Raw genomic sequence first — 20,389 nt, 5'->3', positions numbered from 1 at the left:
CCGTGAGGGGAGAAATGGGGGCTACAACAACAACAATAAAAAAAAGTGCAAGGACAGCATCGATGTCCTCCGATTGATCTGTTAGCAATGTGTACACAGACAAACAGAATGCCACTCTGCAGACACAATAGGTGTCAGGGCAGTGAGCTCCTGTCTGGCAGCAAGGTCAGGTTCGATCAAGTCTCCGGAGTGTCATCCATCGACTTGCCCCGGCAAAGAAATGAGATGACGGCGGAGGTTTGTTGCAATACTCATTACCCGGTGAATCCTCCTGTGTCAGCACCGCCAAACAGCTTGGAGTTGAGGGCACTGAGCCCTTCACTGCGCTGTGACAATACTGCAATACTTGGAAACAACAACCTCACAGCCAAGCGCTGACAAACTGGGTGGGAAGCCGTACAAATCTGGAAAATATGGCCCATAAATGCACCGACTGACAGAGAGCAGCTCAGACTGACAAAACAACACGGCTTGTGTGGATGTCTGTGTGGCTTCCATGGTTTGAAACAAACACTTAGAGCTTAAATAATCAGTCTAATATTGATTAGCTTATCAACTGAAAATAATTTCATAAATATTTTAGGAAATCTGCACATTCACCTTTCTGGCTGAGAGCTGGATTGATGGATCATGGATCATCAAGGATCATGTCATCTAAATACAAAGCTACCACCAGCAGCTTAGTTTAGCTTAGCTTAGCACAAAGACTAGAAGCAGCTTTAAATCCTAGTAATTATATCTTATTTGTTTTTCAGGTTAGCAGAGAGGTTACTGGTGTGGTAGTCTCTGTCACCTTCCAAAAAATGTCTAACCATCCTTTTCCCATCACACAAAGTAAACAAAATATATGTAATATGTTAATTAGTGAGATTTAGAGGTACTTTAGGCTCATATGCTACGTTCAAACATAGATAATCTGTTTATCCTGTTTACAGGCTTTGTGCTAAGATAGGCTAAGCTAACCGGCTGCTAGCTGGAGACTCACATTGTAAGCTAGCTAACGGAGCGATGAGAAAGTCGATCTTATCTTATTCTATTCCAGAATGCAAATAACAGATAAGCATATTTCCAGGAAATTATGCTACAGGCACGGGGAAACAGTTCTTCTCTGCCACATTCAAATCTCACATTAACATGTCATATCCTGTTTGTTTGTCAGGCTAGCAGAGAAGCTACTGGTCCTGGTGAAGAGATTGTCCAGCTAACCTCCCATAAACGACAAGGCTACTCGTCTTTTTTCAAACTAGTGTGTTCACAAATTGAACTAGATAGACTAAAAAAGCATTAGGAAGACTGGGAGGTGATTTTGTTACCTTCAGACATAACCAAGCTAGCCTTTATCTTCCTGTTTCCAGTCTTCGTGCCAAAATAAGCTAACTGGCTGCTGGTTGCAGATTCACACTGTAGGTAGCTAGCTAACAGAGAGATGAGTGAGTGGTATCAATCCTCTTATCTAACTTCATGCCAAAACGGGTACGAAAGTTTAGATAAGATATTAGATATTCAGTAACAATATCACACCACTTAATATGTGATATCTTATGTTTGTTTGTCAGGCTAGCAGAGACGTTACTGGTTCCAGTCAAGCAATGTTCCTTCACATCGGCTAACCTCTGGTAAATGGGCTAAGCTAATTGTCTTTTTCACCTTGTTTTTTGGCTAACAAAATAGACTATGAATTATTTAGCTTTAGCAGAACTGGGAGGGGAAATTGTTACGTGTGGACAGAGCTAAGCTAGGCGTTTCTGCTGGTTCCCGGCTTTGTAAAGGTGAACTAACTGGCTACAAGCTACCTAGCTCACATAGTATATAGCTGACAGAGAGACAAGAGACCGTTATCGATCCTCTTATTGAACCTTCTCCCAGAATGTAAATAGAGGTAAGCATATTTCCAATTTACCTTAAAATTAAAAATGAAAACTCTGGTTTCAGCTTATACATGCAAAGATTTCCTGATTTTCTCTGTTTTATATATTGACTGTTGCGACTATTCGATAATGAAAATAATTTCATGTAGCCCTCATCCAATTTATTTTCAAGTTTGCACAGAGAGCTATTGGGAGACATGAAATGAGTAAGTGTTTAAACTTCATTCTTAGCAACGTATTACAATTTTTTTAACAGCTAAATAAGCTGAAAGACATTTTCAGCTGATACAGTGACATCAGCCCCTTATGTCAGGCCTTTAAAATAATCCTATAAATTCACTCAAGAGATTAACAGCCTTTTAAATGGTGGGACGAGACGGTTAGTGTGGAGTAACATCAGTCTGTCTGATTAGAAGGGAACAGAAAGTAAGCAAGTCTTAAAAAACTGAAGAAATGGGAGACCTTTTTAATTTGCTTTCGCTTTGGGTGTCGTCGCAGACTCAGGTTTCATATGTTGGCGGTGTGCTCTCAGTAAAGGCAGGAACAAAATTGACATTGGATGCTACCCTAAAGGCTCATAAATATTCAAATTTGCGTCAGCAGCAGCAGCAGCGGCATTTGTGTGTTTACAAAACAGCACGCTCTCCCGTGGGAGCGAGGCTGCTCTACTGGAACATGAAACGTGATAGCCAGTAAATCACCCACACTCCTCATGACACTCCATGTTTTTTTTTCTTTCTTTCTTTATTGTCTCCATTTCTCATTGTCTGTCCTGCCAGATAAATGAGGACTGTAACTTTACACATGAGACTTTGGTTTCTTTGGAAATGAACGCATCGCTTGGTTCTTCTCCCATAAAGGAGGCAGGAGGAGGAGAACCACTGGAGTTAAACGCCCCAATTTGTGCAGCAGCGTCGAGATTTCTGAATAGAAAAACCATTCCCGATCTTTTTACTTAACCTTGCCCGAGCGGTTACGTGATCCTTGCGGGCTCTTTATTCTTATTGAGCTCATTGATTTGTGTTGAACAGCTTTGATCCGACATGAAGTGCAGGAGTGGGTGACCTTGCCGGCTCAGAGGGGTGAGGGTGAGTGGATGGACTCAGACCATGTTTACTCTCCTCCTGCACTCGTGTATCATTTACAGTCAGTTACTTCTGCTTGCACAGGGGACATCAAAGCGGAGGGAGATCTACGGCGATAACCCTTTTTTCTCTCACCACATATCAGACAGCTCGGTCAATATGTTTCTTTCTATAAAAGGAAGCCAGTCCCGTGCATTTGACCTTCAAACCTATTTCAGACCTCAACAATTGAATTAATATCGGTCCTGGTTCCCAAAATGTGGCACAATGGCTTCCTCAAATAGATACAATAGAAGAGGGGGTGTCTCGTCTGAGGATGTCTGCACTGAGCCCATCCGGCCCCCTCGGCGGAGGAGGAAGTGACAATACGCAAACCGGACAGAAGCGGCAAGGCTGCTGCTATAAATATCCAGAGGATTCATGTGAGCTCCCGGTTCAGGGCTGCCCGATCTAATAAAACAGCCCTCATCACCGCTGCTCTGCCTGTTTAAAAGGCCACCGATGACGTGCAGGAGCAGGAGGGGTGACCGTAAAAAGGGGCCGCTGAGTCATCATCCACGCTTGTGGAGGCTGGTGTGTTTGGAGTGCATTAAACCTGGCTTGAGTGGCTTTCCAGTAAAGACAGGATGTCTGCCACTTGGGTGTCTAATAGCTGTGTGCTCTCTCCAAAGAAGCCTCACGAAGCCCATCGTCTGTTCCAGTGACGTGTTTGTGGCTTTTCGACAACCCATGTAAGCACGTGACAGCCGACGCACAGAGGCGCTTTTTCTGCTCCCGGGTCGTTTTTTTTTTGTTCAAAATGTTCGCACTCAGGAATGCAGGGGCACTCCTGTGGAGGGCCACTTGGTGAATTGGAGTAGCATCTGTGGCATTTGTAACACGCTGAAGCGCTCGTGCACTCCACAGTTAATGATTAAACACCGAAGTAGAACTTTCACACTTGCTCTGTCAGCTTTAAATCAGCTTTGGATTGCCTCTTACTTCGGAAAACAAGGGAGCGTGGGAGTCCATCCCATAACTGAGCTGCTCTGCCTGATTGGTACAGATAGCAACCTCTGATAGAGACCGTGGGAACCGGCAGATTCCCAGGTGGCCTGTTGCTTCTCCTGTGACAAACACAGCCCAAGGGAGAGGCTCATTTCCTGAGAACGCGCCGGCACGCTGCTTGGAGCCTTAAAAGTCGTATCCACTGACCCCTTAAGACCTTGAGACCACACAACCACAAATGCAGCAGAGCTGAAAATAGACTGACTGATCTGAGCCAGGCAACTACTGTATACGGCGTAATGAATGGGATGTGTGGGAACACCATCTGCAGCTCAACACATGAAGTCATTTGGTTTTTGATTTTCTTCAAGCGATGCGTTCAGCTTTTTCTCCGTTGTTGCAGTTGTTAGAGCTCAAGTAGAAGTGCTTTTGTTTCATGCCCGAGTGTAAGAGAATGACACAATCACGACGTTTCCAAAAGGGGCTTTTCACAGAGGCAATGATTGTGGACGTCTTTGTAAAAGAGCTTGACAGTTCGGTTAGCGTTAAGTCACTTCCTGTGCCAGATGCTGTGGGTATGACATCACTGTCTGCTTTGAGACTATGGCTTCTCTGTGGTACAGCCAAGTATGGTTAAATCACAGACTCTGTGCGGGTAACTAGGGAAAGACTAGAGGCAGGCCAAACATGTAGTCATACTAATACCGTGGAGAAAGGGAGGGGGAGCGGCAGCAGAGAGAGCTACAGTTGGTTAAACACTGTAACTAAGAGATTTGTATTTGTTTTGAACCATTAACAGACTCCTTAATCTTAGCTCCAAGAAAAAAAAGCAACAAAAGGGGAAAGTTTATGATCACAAAGATCAGGAATGTTGTGATTTTTTTTTTCCTTTGATGAAATACTAAGTTTCCCCCCCGTACTTTAGGAAGCGCTGCCAAACAAATGGAGCGTAAACTCATCTAATAGAGAATTAAAACATGTCAGCGAGGGAGAAAGTATACGAACATCAAAGCCAGACGCATGCAACGTGCCTCTCAAGGTCTCCTCTTTCACACAGAAGACGTCTTGTAACGTCGGCCGCCGAATGAAAAAAAGCTTGTCGGTTTTGGCAGCAAGACAGTGGAGCGGTTTACGTGATCGGAGAACATGCAGGCCAGGTTTCAGGTTCAGCAGTGTTCTCCGTGTGCCCATGTAAATGAGAGAGGCCACAGTCGGGGACGGGGCCAAGCAGATTGAGGATCTCAGATGTCCGATAATGTCGGAGAAAACAATAATCCGCTTGAGGTGCAGCTCCCTCAGGAGCACCTTTGAAGTGGAGGGAAGAGGAGCCGAACCACAAGGAAAAATTTCCACAAAGTCAAAGTGAGGACATCTGCCAGTGGTGGAAAGTAACTGTGTACATTATTGGCACTTCAAATATTTGTAGTTTTTGTACTTTGTATCTCTACTGCACCACATTCCAGAGAGAAGTACTATACTTTTCTATCCACTACATTTATCTGACAGCTGCAGTCACTTTTCAGCTGATTTTGCCAAAAAAAGAAAAAACATGGTTTCACTTCAATACGTGCTAAAGGTCTTAAGAAGTCAAATGAAAAGAGAAAGAGAGAAGTGCCAAACAATTAATACAAATTTGCGCTGTGGAACTTTGATTTTTCTTCTTTCCTCTCTCTTGAAATCATCTGATGACCCCCTAGATTTATCTTGTTACCTTTGGAGGGACCCGACTCCTTATTTAGGAGCAACCAGACTAAACCATCAAATAGTCAAGTAGTACAAACTGGCTTCAACATGCAGAAAGTAAATTGGTTTTGCAGAGAACACAGTACCTGAAAACATGGTAAGAATGAAGCTTGTTCATAAATATATGTAAGATAAAGCTGCTGTTAGCGTACGTTCATTTCGTTTTGCAGTTAGTAATATACCACGCGAACACACAGCGGTACTTGTCAGACACAGCAGCAAACAGGAGGATCCCGCTCTGCACAATCACAGACAGACAGGACCGCCTCTTTTATTTAGTTCTCTGTCCTGATTGGATAATGTGGGCAGGGATACCGGAAAATGTAGGAGGAGGAAAAGAGACATGAATCACTGACCAAACTCTCTAAACATGGAGCTATTTGACACATATCTTAATTAAGAAAATATATTAATTGTGAACAGCAGCTTTAAGTTATTTGATAAATGTGATGATGACATTGTGGAACAGGCGCAGTTTAGTGTCTGGGTGTATCATACACATGACTTTCACACAGCAGACCAGGGTTTATTTCCTGTGTGACACCAAAAGTGTTGATTGTTTTAAGGAAGTGGTTATTTGAAGTCGAACCATTCGTCTCTCTCTTTCACCATTCATACATTTTTTTTGTAGCTGTCAGAGGAAACAGGGCAACAAATCGACTGCGTGCGGAACCAATTGCATGATCGTCTTTGCCTATCAGTGCATCGGCTTCAACAATAATCAGGCCCAAATACTTATTTAATACTCCTGCACATCAACTTAAAGCCCCTGAAACCCTTCTAACAAATCTTAAATATCTCTATATATTATTAAATATTCATGATTCAATGAGGTAAAATCCAAATGTATAATTTATTATAATTTAAATCGTCAAGGACACAGCTAATGTGCTTCATCTGGACTGTGTGGGTGTAGATTGATTAGATTTGATTGACGGTGAACAACAACCGCTCGACTTTCAACACATTGTCAGTTCAACTATAGTTAAATACTTATACTTCCTCCACCTCTGTCTGCTGCTGTCATATTTGTGTCAGAGAATTTTTTAAAAAAGGAAAGGCATCATGTTGGAAAAGACTGAACTCAATACGGGAACAGAAACAGAATGAGGGCTGAAATTGTGAAATGCGTGACAAAACTTCTCTATGGAACAGAGGTGGAGGTCACTGCGAGGGGGGGGCAATAGTCATTCTTATGCAATTACACTTCCGCATGAGAAATCTAAGCAAAAATCCACAGCCTGTTATTATGTTTACTTCCGTGAATGAACTCCGAAGTTCTCCTGGCTGAGGATACTCTTTTCCTCCTCCTCCTCTTTTTTTCTCCTCTCAGTGTTGGAATACTGGGGAAAAGTTCAATGACCTCTCTCTCAGGCAACCAGCTGATTTTCATCCGGGGGGAGAGAGGAATGAGAGGAATGCATTGATGTGTGGAGACAAACAACGGCACTGTGTGCGCTCAAGAGGCCTGATACGAGAAGGAATGAACCTTGAGATAACCAGGCGGACTGTGAGAAACGCAGCTACAACGCACACTTGCATGATGTAATGTAATAACTACATTTAATCCTTTTTCATACATGTAAATGGACATTATGAAAACCTAATCAAGGAGCTAAATTCCCCGGGTTGACACTATACTTAAAGTCCTTTATCCTCTGAGTTCAATGAGGCACACATGAGACTTTTGGAAAGTGCTGTGTTGAGCAGCGTGCTTTATAAAAACGACCGATTGTTTGAACTATCTGGAGCAGGTTGACTCGCTGAGAGCTGTGTGACCTTCTCCGTCTGTGTGCCGAGACCAAAAGGAAAACAAGCGCAGCCTACCTGATGAATGATAATAAGTTGCCTATTGTGACACTGAAGGTCTGCTGTGAGAATGTGCAGAAAGCTAATAAGGCGCATGTCAGTTTCATAATAGAGGTTTTTTTTTTCTTTTTTTTTTTGTATTTTGGTATTTTCTCTCTGGAATAATCCATGGAAAATGTCATTAGTGGCATTCACCGACTGCCTGTTGTGAGCTGTGGACGCTGATGTGCAGTGAATATTAGAATATACTGCCTCAGAATTTAAAGATCCTCTCTGTGCGTGTATAAAAGCTGAAATTTGCTATTGGTTACTGGGGATGAGACTTGGATTGAACACAGCCTCTGAGATCGGTGTAGGTTGGTTTGCAGACAGGGAAAACAGTAAGGAGGCGATTTACAGCAGCTATGACTTTGAGGACAAGAAGACACAGCAGGTGGGGACAAGGGAGGCATGAGATGGAGGGGAGTGAGGCCAAAAAATGGCAGAAGAAAAGAATAATTATGGGATTATAATCCTTTAAACTGCACCTATTGTCTTTTCCTAATTACAAAATGCAGAATATACAAATATTTGACCAGGACTGGCTTCCAAACTGTTTGTGATGTCACAAATCGTGCTTGTAGGGCCTCCTCTTTTTTCTAGCACCAAAAAATGAAAACTTAGACAGTAGGTGAATTTAGAAACAGCCTCCTGGTGTTGAACTCTGCACATACATCATTGTACACAGTGAAGATCAAACATTCAACGTCAGGAGCGAGAAGTTTTTGTTTTTTTTTTACCAGAGGGGGACTTTAATACTGTATATCGAGCGGCAGCTGTTAAAAGTGTGTCTTTCATTTTTATTTAGTGCTACGTAATGCCCATGTGGATGTTTTCACGAGTACATTCCTGTGTTTTCTAAGTCAGCAGATGGATCAGCTGAGAATCAGATGATTGTTGAGTCAGATGACTTTAACAGGCAACTTTATCCAAGTTTGCTCTATAAATTTCTATGGCGTGAGCAAATCTACTCCTACTTCTCCAACTCACGGAAATCAGTCATTTGCTCTACCAGCTCGGCATGGCTTTGCTCTTTCAACCCTGGTGGCATCATCATATTTTTGCCAGCCATCCATACATTTTTTTTCCAGCAATTACTACAGCAGTCTCGACCTGACTGCAGCACATTTGGCAATATAGAAGGACTGGACTGCCTGTTTTCTGGCTTTATAAGCCTCCTCTGCTTGTGTGCCTTTCCATCTCTCCGTTAGCCTCACCTCCTGATCAAAGACACCTTGTGAAGTCCAGTCATTTCATCCAGGAATATTTTTTAACCCCCTGTCCTCCCTGCAGTGCAGGAATGTGGATTCACATTAATTCCAATCTGGAGACCTTGAAGGTCGAGGGGGCTGCTGTGATAGATTGGGTGGTATCAGAAAATGAGTTTGCGAAAGCTAGCTGATAATTTGGCAGGCACAATCAAAGATCTTTCCTTATACAATGTATAGTTTAATTCTGTTGATTAATCAAGAGAAAATACATACTTATGGCCTCTTTCTCCTTTTTTTCACGCCACAGAATGTGAAAGATAAATGAAGCACTTTATAGGTCAATTTGCAGAGTTAATTAAACTTCTGGTGGTTAAATTTGCCGACATTAGACTCGTCTAGACATGTCACAGTTAACGCTCCTCTATAAAGAAAAATGGCGCCTGACATAACTGAATCCAGGCATCATAAAAAATTTGCTCTGAGATGATAGCATCCCACAAAAAAAGAATCCTAACTGCAATGTCAAAAAATACCAAAAAAAGAAAAGCTCAACAAAACACCTAAGAAGAAAAGGAATCACTGTCAGTTCTCCTTGTTTCTACTCTCCCTGCTGTCTTTGAAGTATCTGTCATTATTTGAAGTTGTAATGACAGCCCAACAACCAATTAAAGGCAGCAAACCATCAGAGTCGACCCAGTGAAATTGATGTAATACAGCGCTGTGGTAGTACTGGGTTACACCTCTGCCGGCAAGATATCCCTGTCAGAAGCGGCATGCAGTGGTAGTCCTCTGAAAAACAGCAGGGGTTATCTTGTGACAGCGACAAAATGTCTGTGCACCGCAGCATGCTGACAGGATTTGGTTGTTGGCATGGGCGAACATCAAGAGTTCAGCATGGCGAGGAGTTTGCGTGAGCGCTGATCGCTGCCCTGGAACAATACGTAGCAGCAGCAACGTTCCCTCGGCTAAGCTTTTATCTTCCAAACATCAGCGGTGTATCATTTTCGCTGCACTTCAAACCTAATCAGTCGCCATCAAAGGTGACTGCCAGCAGGGTGGTGCTGTCTTATCGGGAGTTGGGGCACACACACACACACACACACGCATGTCAGGCTAAAAGTGCTAAACATTTCGCCAAGGTCTTTCCACAGAGACTCTCTCTCCTACAGCTTCAATTTGGATGAATCGGTCTCATATACAAGCTGACATTTACAGCCACAGGTTCACTGCGTTAATTGAGTCTTTGCTCAGAGATACCAACACAAACCATCGGAAATGCTCAATCAATACAACATAGTTGAAGTGATATCCGAGCAGCAGCTGACCTCACTCAGCGTCCACGGGAACGGATCAGATTTCCTAGGGGCTATTTGCTCTGCTGCCAAAAAAATCAAATTGGGGAGGGGGTCCGGAGAATTATTTACCCCAGACCTCTGTGGACGAGGCACCAAAATCTATTTACCATTATCTGGCCGTTGTCATTTTTTGGGGGAGGGCATGTACTCAGCATTTCAGAGAAGGGCCAATAATGGCATGCTGTTTGTTAATGGCCAGTGCTGTGGCTAGTTGCACCGGGAAATCCCAGTGGAGATGGTAGTCGTGTGTGTGTGTGTGTGTGTGTGTGTGTGTGTGTGTGTGTGTGTGTGTGTGTGTGTGTGTGTGTTGAGGCTGAATGGCACGGCTAACAGGAAGCTAGGCACCCCGGGGCCATCTGCTCCCTGCCATGGCTCACATGTCACCCTGTGACAACACAGCATTATTGATTCACACTCCCACATCCGCTTCTGTGTGCACATGCTGATGTGCCACAGTACATGTGTGTATGCAGATGTGAGTGAGTGTGTACACAGCCATTTTGTGGAAAGCAAATAACTGATTTGCACCAGTACATCCGCTTCTGTGTTTGCCTGTCTGTGTGGGTATATATAAACTCTACCGGCCTTAAAGGGTCAATTCACACAAATCACTAAAACATATTTTTTTATTTAATACTGATAGTACAGATAATTCCACTGTAGTAAGCTGCAACAGTCCATATTTTGATATTAACGATTAATGAGATGTCTCTCAACTGCAATTTCCCATAAGCTCATATAGGCATTTTAGCCACTTTAGGCTCATTGTTTTGATGTTAAAACGTAGTTGTTTTGGTTCCACCTTATCACTGCATGCTACCTGCCTAGCAGACAAAATCAGTGACTAGCTGGTGAACAGTGTAGCGTTTTTTGCAGCTACAGAGAGAGATAATAACTGAGTGTGTTAGTGGAGACCAAAACAGAATCAAAAGCAAAAGGGAGTGTTGAACTTAAAATTCATGATGTCACCAGAAACAAAGTCAAAATGAATGCTGGCATTAATTCTTGTGCTTAACCCATCCAGCCGCCCCAACCTCTTCCCTCTCTTGCTCTTTTTTATTACCACACCCTGACTTGCTCCGAGCACCTATGGTGTACATTGGAGTTAACTGAAAGCCGGGTGCACACAGACGTCTGTATTTACATGTTGTATTGGGAGATTTCGCTCCCAGAGGAAGAGCCTTTGTCAGAGATTTTGGGTCAACTGACCCTTTAACAACTGTTTAGGCTGTCCCGTGCATGCAACAGGCACCGTCTTTTGCGAACAAGAAAGTCATTTACGAGACACTCCCAGCTGCATTTCAAACAGCAGCGGCTATTGTTGCTCTAGAAATTAATTGAGAATATCAAATCTCTTTTTAAAACCCTTTTGGGGGTTCGTCCCAAAAATATCTACGGCAGCTAGACAATGGGAGGAACCGTTTAACCTTGCCCTATATTGATATGCTGCGCAGCTTGCAAGGGTGTGCCCAGTGGCAAAGTCAACTAGTGTCTCGGCAGGCTTCTCATTATCCAGCTCCCACCATGACAGGAAAGGTGGAAAAACTCTTTTCATCTGCCGTCTCAAATGGTTCATTAGGGCTTTTTTTTTTCATGCGGATCGGCGGCGGGGTTTGTGATGTGAGCGTAGCACGGAAGCAAACAGGGCAGGGATTTATGTGTAACATGACAATTAAAGGACCACACGGGAGCAGTGACGGCAACGCTTCTATATTTAGAGGCTTCTCACGTGTCCCTGCATTTTTCAGGGATGTGGAGCGTTACCTGACACTAAAAGCCAGGAATCAGGGTATTAGTGTGTTGCTTGTGAAGGGATTGGGGCACGTGGATGTGTGCGGATGAGTGTGTGTGTGTGTATGGCGGCGGGGTAAGTGACAGACAGGAGGGAGAAAGAGGATGAAGAGGAGGTAATTTCTCGGCTGGAGCGCGGACAGCCTTTGGGGTTCTACTTGAGGGACATCCATTTAGTGTCCGAGTTTATCTGCTCCATATATTATTCATCAGTGTGTGTGCTGACTGGGAAAGCAGTGCTTTTAAACAGCTCAGGCACGTGCCCCCTCGTGCAACAGGAAAAAGGTGCAGGTTGAGGTGATTACTGACTGGAGCAAAAATAATAAAAGGAAACACAATCATATGGCTGGATTCACAATCTTTAGGCTCGCGTGGCCCTGGAGGCGTACACGCAAGGCACAAAATAAACGAACAAAAAGCCACAGACACACGCACGTCACGATTATCCACTGATAAAATCACCCACACCCCTGCAGGAAAAGTAACACCCAGGTCGTCTCCATCATTTATTTACAGTCGCCGTTCCCCTGGCAGACATTCCTCCGGCTCTCCTGAGGAGGCCCAGAAATAAACGCACAGGACAGGGCGGAGGGTCTCTTGGGGAGGGGGGAGAGGTGAAGTCGTGGAAATAGACACAATACTCACAAAGCACCAGAACGATGTTGTAGAAACTGCGACAGAATCGTGCTAGAGCGCTTACCAAGTACAACAAAGGTGCATGTTTACATCACGTCGGAGAAATGCTCGGCATGTGTGGAATGGTAAAGAACGCCGTGCGCGTGACATAAAACGCAAGGAGTGTCATGTCAAGCTGGAGAGAGATCAAACTGAATGCCTGACCTTATGGCATGGTAAAAAAAAATCCTTTGTTTGGGTGTATTTTAGCTTCAACTAGCTTTAGCGAGTGTTGCCCTGTCTTCATGATAGCAGCCTTTTCTGTAATTAAGACTGACAGCGTGTCTGCAGTTTGAGGCTCAACTTGATTTTATTGTCAGAAAATAAAAGAATCGCAGCTCAGATTTTCGAGTAAATAGCTAAATTATTCATTGCATCATATCCAGCTGCAAGAAAACCTTACGTTTAGTGAAAGGCTCTGGGGGTGATGTGTGTTTTTTGGAGGAAATTGACAAAAAAAAGGCTAAAATCAACAATTCTCCTTTGTGAACACGTTCAGATATACGTGATCCCGGCATGAAAACCAACCAGATCGGTCTCTTAGTTGCTCAAACTGCATCGCCCAAACTGTCAAGGCTCGCTGAATGTGCTTTCCACATGCAGGACTGAATATCTGGAACAAAGGTCTTTCTGCTCGGAGCATCTAAGAGACCCAGATAGCAGCAAGTCTTCGACATCTCTACGGGCCTTGCACGTGAAAGAAAGTGTTCATGTCAGACCGATGTAGGGCTGCCTGTGTCTGTAGGAAATGTTTCTGGGATTACAGTTGCCGGGGCTGATGGATGTAAACACAGCAGCGGCAGATGGCGAGCGACCGAGGCCTGCGCAGCAAAAGGGGTACAGTACAGGGGGAATATCTTGGCTGCTTTTCTCGCCACGCTGGGCTGCTCTTTTGTGGCGTGCAAGTCTCCATTACAGAGCTGAGAGTCCACGTGAGGAGATAACATTGTCAGACGCAGTGAAATTATGTTTTTATTTCTCTGCTCTGGAATGAAGGGTGGGAGGGGAAACACCCTACGTGCTATTTGCATGAGTAATCGTTTGTCTGATTGCTGGAAAATAATAGAGTGGAGTTGGTCTCGCACAGTGATTTTTGTGTGATTAACAGCCACAAATTAACAGATGAAAAAAAAAAATGAAACTGTGGCAGCACGCAGAGCGGAAAGAGAGGATCCTCTGTCTTGGGACGGATGGATCGATAGCATAGCGCTCATGACACTGTAAAAGCGTGACAATACAGACTTCTGTCTGTTGGGAAAACATTCCATGAGGAAATCCATGAGCGTAACGTTGCCACAAACAGTGCTGTCTTATCTTTAACGGATCAAATTTGCATCCTGAAGACATAAATTGTTTGTAAGTGAGAGATTTTTTTAGCTGCATGTGCCTCCTTTGTGACTGAGTTTGTTTGGGTTTTTCCCCCCCTCCTCTACTCGGCAGACATGTCACCTATATGGAGATTAATGACTTCCCTGCGCTGTCCCAGATCCACTCAGCCTCAACAAGGGAGGAGAGGGGGCGCAGCCAGATGCCCGCAAATACCGTAGTAACATGCAGGTCCCACCCGTGGACGAGCAGATTGTGCTCAGGGAATCCCCCACAGGATGGACCCAACCCGAGCCAAGTTGCATTGTTTTCCTTTCACATAGACACACACCTGTAATAGCCAGAGAAATAGGCCACCTGGCTAGCAGCATTCCTCAGACATCTGATCCCACAGTTTGAGACTTCAAAATAAAAGTCTTTCACCAGATTCAACTCCTTCTCCTGGTCTAGGAAAAGACGACACAAGCGTGCTAGTCGCTCTGTGAGGCTGCGCAGAGCTGAATGCTCATGTCTGCGTGGTATGCTAACAGCAGGTATGTTTGCCACGTTTGTCATCTGGTGTAGTGCACGCATAACATCTGCCATTTAGCGGTAAACACAAAGCTCAAGCTGATGTAAATGGACCTGCATTGATACAGCGCTTTTCTGATCTCCACAGATCACCCAAACACTTTACAACACTTCACATTCACAGATTCAAACACTGATTACTGAGGCTGCCATGCAAGGTGCCGACCTGCTCATCAGGTTGGCAAATTCTATCCCAAAATACGTCTACGCGAACCATTCGTAGACACACATACTTCGGGGTTCGGAGTCTTGCTGAAGGACACTTCTGTTCGTTTTCTTTAAATGAAGAAATATTAACCAGCTCTGATGCTATCGCAGTTTATAGTGTATGTTAACCTTTAGGAACCAATGGTGGTATCTAATGAAAAGCTGCTGCTCTCATTGGACCTCAGTGTAATCCCATAGCTGCCAGTAGTTCGTTATAGGATGCTGACTGGCCCCAACCACTGTGGGTCAGCCACACCATTACATGTGTGGAAAAAAATATATGATTCTCCCAGGTCATTCTGTATCCGTACAATAGCAGGTTGTACGTATCTTGCACAGTCGTTGAAGTCTAGATAAGGATAGTGACGATTGTTCTATGAGCAATCTTCTCATGTCTCTGCAACCTAGATATTCAAAGCTTAAACAAGATCTTGGAGGAGCAAAATAACAGCACGTCTGTCTGCACAGAGTGTTGTCATGATGATCCCAACGAGTCTTTACATAGTTACCTGTGCCTTGGCTTGGTTCTTCAGACATCTGTTCTGTAGACATATCTACAGTAGTAACAGTAGAATATCTAGGTTGCAGAGACCACGAGAAGATTGCTCATAGAGCAATCGTCACTATCCAGACTATCCCGCACGTTTAACTACTTTGCAAGGTGATCAAAGTGTTGTACAAACTCTGATGATGGTGCTCAATGAAAATTCATGAGATTATGAAGCCAAACTCGTGGTGGCCCAACAGGAGGATTAAAGGGACGACCAAAGCTAGGATTAATCCTGTGACATCTTTCAGTTTGAACTCAAGAAATTAATTTCTCAACACCACATCTGAAATTGTTCTCTGTCGCCCTTCCAACGTTGTGAAACCGCTGTTTTCATTTTGGTATTTCGCTCGGTGCCGCCCCCTCAGTCAGTCAAATGTCTGAGGTCAAGCATGTAATTTCAGAAGTCGAGCGGCGTCTGCCACTTTGTTCAATCACTTGGTATTTACTGCGAAGGCGTGTAAATAAACACAGGTGCACCGTGTGTGGGTGAGGCTGCCGCCGAAATGCAATCGTCCCCTGATGAGTGCAATCTCTGCCTCCACAAAGGATGAATTCATACAGTCTGCGAAAAATGGAGTGTTGAGGACAATGAAAGGACAGTGTTTTACATCCCAGAGTGTGGGAAGTAATCAGTGCAGGATGGCAGCCGTTTCACCCTCAGCTGGCGTTTTGCAAATACAGTAACTGCTTTGTTATTTCTAAAAGGCAGATTTTGTTTAACTGAAAGTATATTTGACTCACCGGTGATGCTCAGACTCAACAACGATTAGTGGGCTCCTATTTTAGGCCCAAATTGTCTCAAAAACAACAGGAAACAGAGGGTGGCTGATAGAAAGGCTGTTTCCACACCACTCTCACATGTCAAAAATGTCAGTAAGAGGTTGATTAGCCCCCACCTTTGTTTAAAAACACAAGACTCACCTCTTGCTCATACAATAACACAATGGACAGTGTAAGTGACCATAAACACAACCTGTCAAAACACACATGTGACTGTGTTTACTCAATGTGTTCATTGTTACAGTTTGTACCCTCACAGCGCTGCAGTGATTGAAATGTGCGTTTTATCACAAATCCTCCAAGAGACACGTCAGTGTTGGCGGATGAAATTAAATGTGCGACAGCATAAGCGCTCACTGCTGCTAGCCGTAGCTGCCGTTGGCTAGTTCGCTCCGCTCAAGATGTGTGACCCCAAAATGTATGGAAACCCTTCAGCAAAGTCCAAGTTGAGGAGACTAGACGTAAACGGGGATGGGTTACTCATGATCTCAGTATCTCTAAAATCTTGGCTACAGCCCTGAGATCACTCAGGGGGGAAATGTCTGAATATCTGATAAGATATTCTCAGCAACCAGGGGTGTGGATGCATAATTCAGGAAGAAATCAGTACAAGAACAACAAACTTTTACTGGCCATACAGGAAACACCCCAGCCATTTATATATAGGGAGCTTCTATATAGGGAGCTTGAATTATACAGGGATGTTTGCATATTTGCAACACTTGGCAACATGTCAATACAAAAAAGGAGAAGCTGAATTTCACAAATGCTGCATAGAGCACAGACAAAACGCTGTGTCTGCAGTGTCGGTTATTAAATTTCAGGTAATAACTGAAACACAAACACACGGCTCAGGAAATTCCCCACCTGAAGGGCATTCAAATGGTTGGCCTGTATGAATCAACACAGTCAGACTCCTCTCTGTCTTTACTGAAAGCTCAAAAACACTCGAGGCGTAAACTCACATGAGCTAATGTTAATAAACACTGTATTCAAATTGGCTTTAGGGAGCCTAGTTTGAGCTTAAATAACTTGCATATGGTCCCCTCGGTGCTGAGAGCTGAGATCCAACCAAAATGACCCCAAAGTGGAAACATACGCTTTCAAATAATCCTGAATAATCCTCGGGATTAAAAGAATGCTCTTTCCCTCTAAAGTGGATGCAGAGCGAGCAGAGACACAGCCATCTCCGCCCAGCTGGAAAACACAGACTATGATGACCTACATTATTGTACAGTGGGCACAGGCTCAGGAGACCGCGAGCAGCCCAGCCCGCCGCCAGCTTCGAGGCACAGGTCTAAAGAAGAAGCAGACAAAAGGGTTCCAACCTCGATGCACAGAGGACCGTATGTTAAACACGGTGGCTGTGGATTAGCGCTCTGTGTTCCTGGAGGGCCCTCCCTCTGTTGCCTGCCTTTGATATGTGGCACAACCTGCCACCTCCAGGGGGCAAGGCAGACTCAAGGGGAATGTTAAACGGTCCTTCCCTTTGAGATGAAATGTTCGATATGAATCATTGATGACCCCCACCACCACCGCCAACACCACCGACACCACCACAACCACCACCACCCAGTTCTTAAACCTTCCGGCTAAGATAACACAGCAACACAAATGTTATGCTCTCATTAAGGGGCAATTCTGCTAATTAGAAGCTAATTCGTGGCAGATTGCTTGGAATAGATGTTGAGGGTGCGGCTGTGCAGATAAGGGGAATTGTTGCACAAATGGATACGATATTGCACACTTTACTTTTCCTGATTTAACTCTCATTTAATGTATCTATGAATGTGTGTGTGTGTGTGTGTGTGTGTGTGTGTGTGTGTGTGTGTGTGTGCGTGTGTGTGCAGGTAAAAGACAGAGTGTGGATGCCTCTCCTTATTACCACTTGAAGGTTTATGTGTCATGTATTTGTGCTGATGCCCTGTCCAGCCGTGCCCAGAGGCCTGGGCACATTATTTCAATAGCTTCCAGTTTGGTGACATGTGTCTGGCCTCTTTCCTCCTGTTAATGCAGCACATGGCAGCAGCACCTGAGCACTCAGCTGCAAAAACCTTTAACAAAAGGTAGATGGTGATATTGACATAAGTTTTTTTTTTTTTTTTAACATTTTCTTTTATTTTTCTACTATTACGCATTGAACACTACTTCCTTTAAACTTGAATTCCCTCTGCCCCCTCCTCCCCTCTCCATGACAGCAGCGTGGACACCACTGCCTCTGCAGTTGACAGGGCGGCCTTTATCTAGAGCGTCGGGAGGTGTGACGCAGCACGCTGCCTGATTGGTTATGCAAGATTAACAGCCACCGCGAACAGCCAATCAGAGCGGCTCATAAGTGAGGCCGTCCATCTCGAGCCCTGGCGCTGTCGTGCGTAATGGGTGCATCTGGAGAATTTAATGAAATTAATGATCGACTACGGCTGCGGTTTCGACTTGATCTTGTAACTCGTGTCGGATCGAAGGTTTTGTTCTCCATCAAACATGTTCACACTGACCGAACGTATTGATTAAGACATCTTCAACCAGAGCAAAAGGGGACTTTTGCGCCCCCGTGGCACACAGCTGCAAAGCGCTCAACTAGACGGAATGAGACCTACCCATCCCCCGTTATCCTCTATCCAGCTGTTCAGAGGTCCATTTAAATACTCCGTCATCCACTCCGCGATGTTGTCCACCTGCGGTGTCATGTCCTCCTTCGACACGCACTCCACGCACACCGTGCCCCCGAACTCGAAGAAAGCGATAATCCGGCCCCAGTTCACGCCGTCCCGGAACAGTTCGTCTATCACCTCGGCGAACCTCCTCTGCGCCGTGGTGGAGGTGAGATACAGCTGCCGAGACATCTCCGTGAAGTCCGGCTGGTACAGTCTTTCAAGTTCGTCCCCAGCCTCCCGCAGGACCCTGTGGATGGCGGCGTGCGGGTCGGACTGGGGGAGCCGTTTGTGGAGGTTGGGGATGCTCTCGGTGTCGGGCCCGGTGCTGGCCTCACGGCACCGGCGGACCAAAGTCGGCGGAGGGGCAACTATCGACCCGTTATTAGCAGCATCTTCATCCCGGACGTCCTCAAAGCCCCACACGTAGCCCTGCTTGGAGAGTTTATGGCAGATATACTTTTCCACAATGTTGCGATTACACTCGTTCGCCATTCCGGCTCAATTTGGCACTTTGTACACACAGACGTTCTCCTAAATTAAATGCATTATGATCGAATTTGCGCGCCGTACAGGGCACAGCGAGGGCGCATCCAAAACTCGCCGATATCTGGATATACGAGCAATGCAGCGATAATCCCGCACGGGGTCCGAACGCTTCGCGAGTTGGAGGAATAAGCTCCCGATCAAAACTGAGCGCAGAACACGTGAACAAAGTCAAAAAACACTTGAGTCCGTGTCAGCAGCAGTCCTCATTTCCCGATTCCTTGGAGGGACGCTGGCGACCTTCTCTTTGCATAGAAATCCAATATGCGGAAGAGGTTGGAGGAGTGCTGATCTATTCCTGTGCACATCACCCAGACGTGCGAATAAAAACCATGAATGAGGGCCAAAGTTGTGCGCGCCTGAGAGGCCTTTTATACGCCGCCAAACTATTTTAGCAGCGTTTACGCACAACCAGGCGCGGGACTGTGAGCCAGACAAGGTCGGACTGAGAGTCCTCCTCCACGATCGCTCCTCATATCCTCCTCAGCAGCTCCCTGCTCTCAGCCAGTTGGCCGCACTCTGCTGGTGAGGTATTTTCCTGACGTCAGCTACGCAAAGTAATTCCTTTGGCTGCGCTCTGAGACTCCAAGTGCACACGAGGAACTGCACTAAAAAAAAAAAAATCGTTAACAGCCCCTCTATTCACATGATTGCATGTTTTAAAGCATCAATTTTATGAGTGGTATCCAGACAGCTTCATCCGCGCTTAACCCAGAGATGCGCATGGAGAGCTGTTAGAGGATCCTGGTTAATTCATGAGGGGAACTGGAGCATCTCACTCTGCTGAGGGGTCGCTTTGATGTGGTCCATCCACCCCCTTGTGGATGGAGATCTCACCTCGCAGTACAACAATATGTATACAGATTCCCTGTTCTTTGATTCCTTATCTAGTCTCCTTCATCCTGAATTCCTTTTTTTATTCCCTAATGGAACACACCTTGTCTAGAAATCCTGCAATTGTGGGAGAGAATCTGCTCCGGAAAGTTCCCACATGGAAGATTTAAAATCTGCTCAAACAGAATACAAATGTTTTTTGTTACAACGGCACTCCTGGAGCTATGTCAAGTAGCTCACAGCAGGAGGGAAATGACTGTCACAAAGCACGCGTGACATCCCAACCCCACAACCAAAAACTCAAAAAGATCGAGACTTGGATTTTGTTTTTCTTCACAGGTATTTATTTAGTTTATAATGTA

The 20,389-nt window shown here is 44.9% G+C and overlaps 1 protein-coding gene across 1 annotated transcript in view; it reads right to left on the bottom strand.

The window, feature by feature from the left end:
- Positions 1 to 19,684, bottom strand: part of bcl2b (BCL2 apoptosis regulator b) — a 28,094-nt gene extending 8,410 nt beyond the window's left edge. Inside the window, exon 1 of the mRNA XM_037083842.1 lies at positions 18,594 to 19,684. Coding sequence (XP_036939737.1) covers positions 18,594 to 19,142 — 549 coding nt within the window. The 5' untranslated portion in view covers positions 19,143 to 19,684. The remainder of the gene's footprint in view (positions 1 to 18,593) is intronic.
- Positions 19,685 to 20,389: the final 705 nt, after the last annotated feature.

This window comes from Acanthopagrus latus, chromosome 21 (genome assembly GCF_904848185.1).
Source record: "Acanthopagrus latus isolate v.2019 chromosome 21, fAcaLat1.1, whole genome shotgun sequence".
NCBI lineage: Eukaryota > Metazoa > Chordata > Actinopteri > Spariformes > Sparidae > Acanthopagrus > Acanthopagrus latus.
The sequence above is the reverse complement of the archived record's forward strand: the minus strand, read 5'-3'. Positions and strand labels throughout refer to the sequence as shown.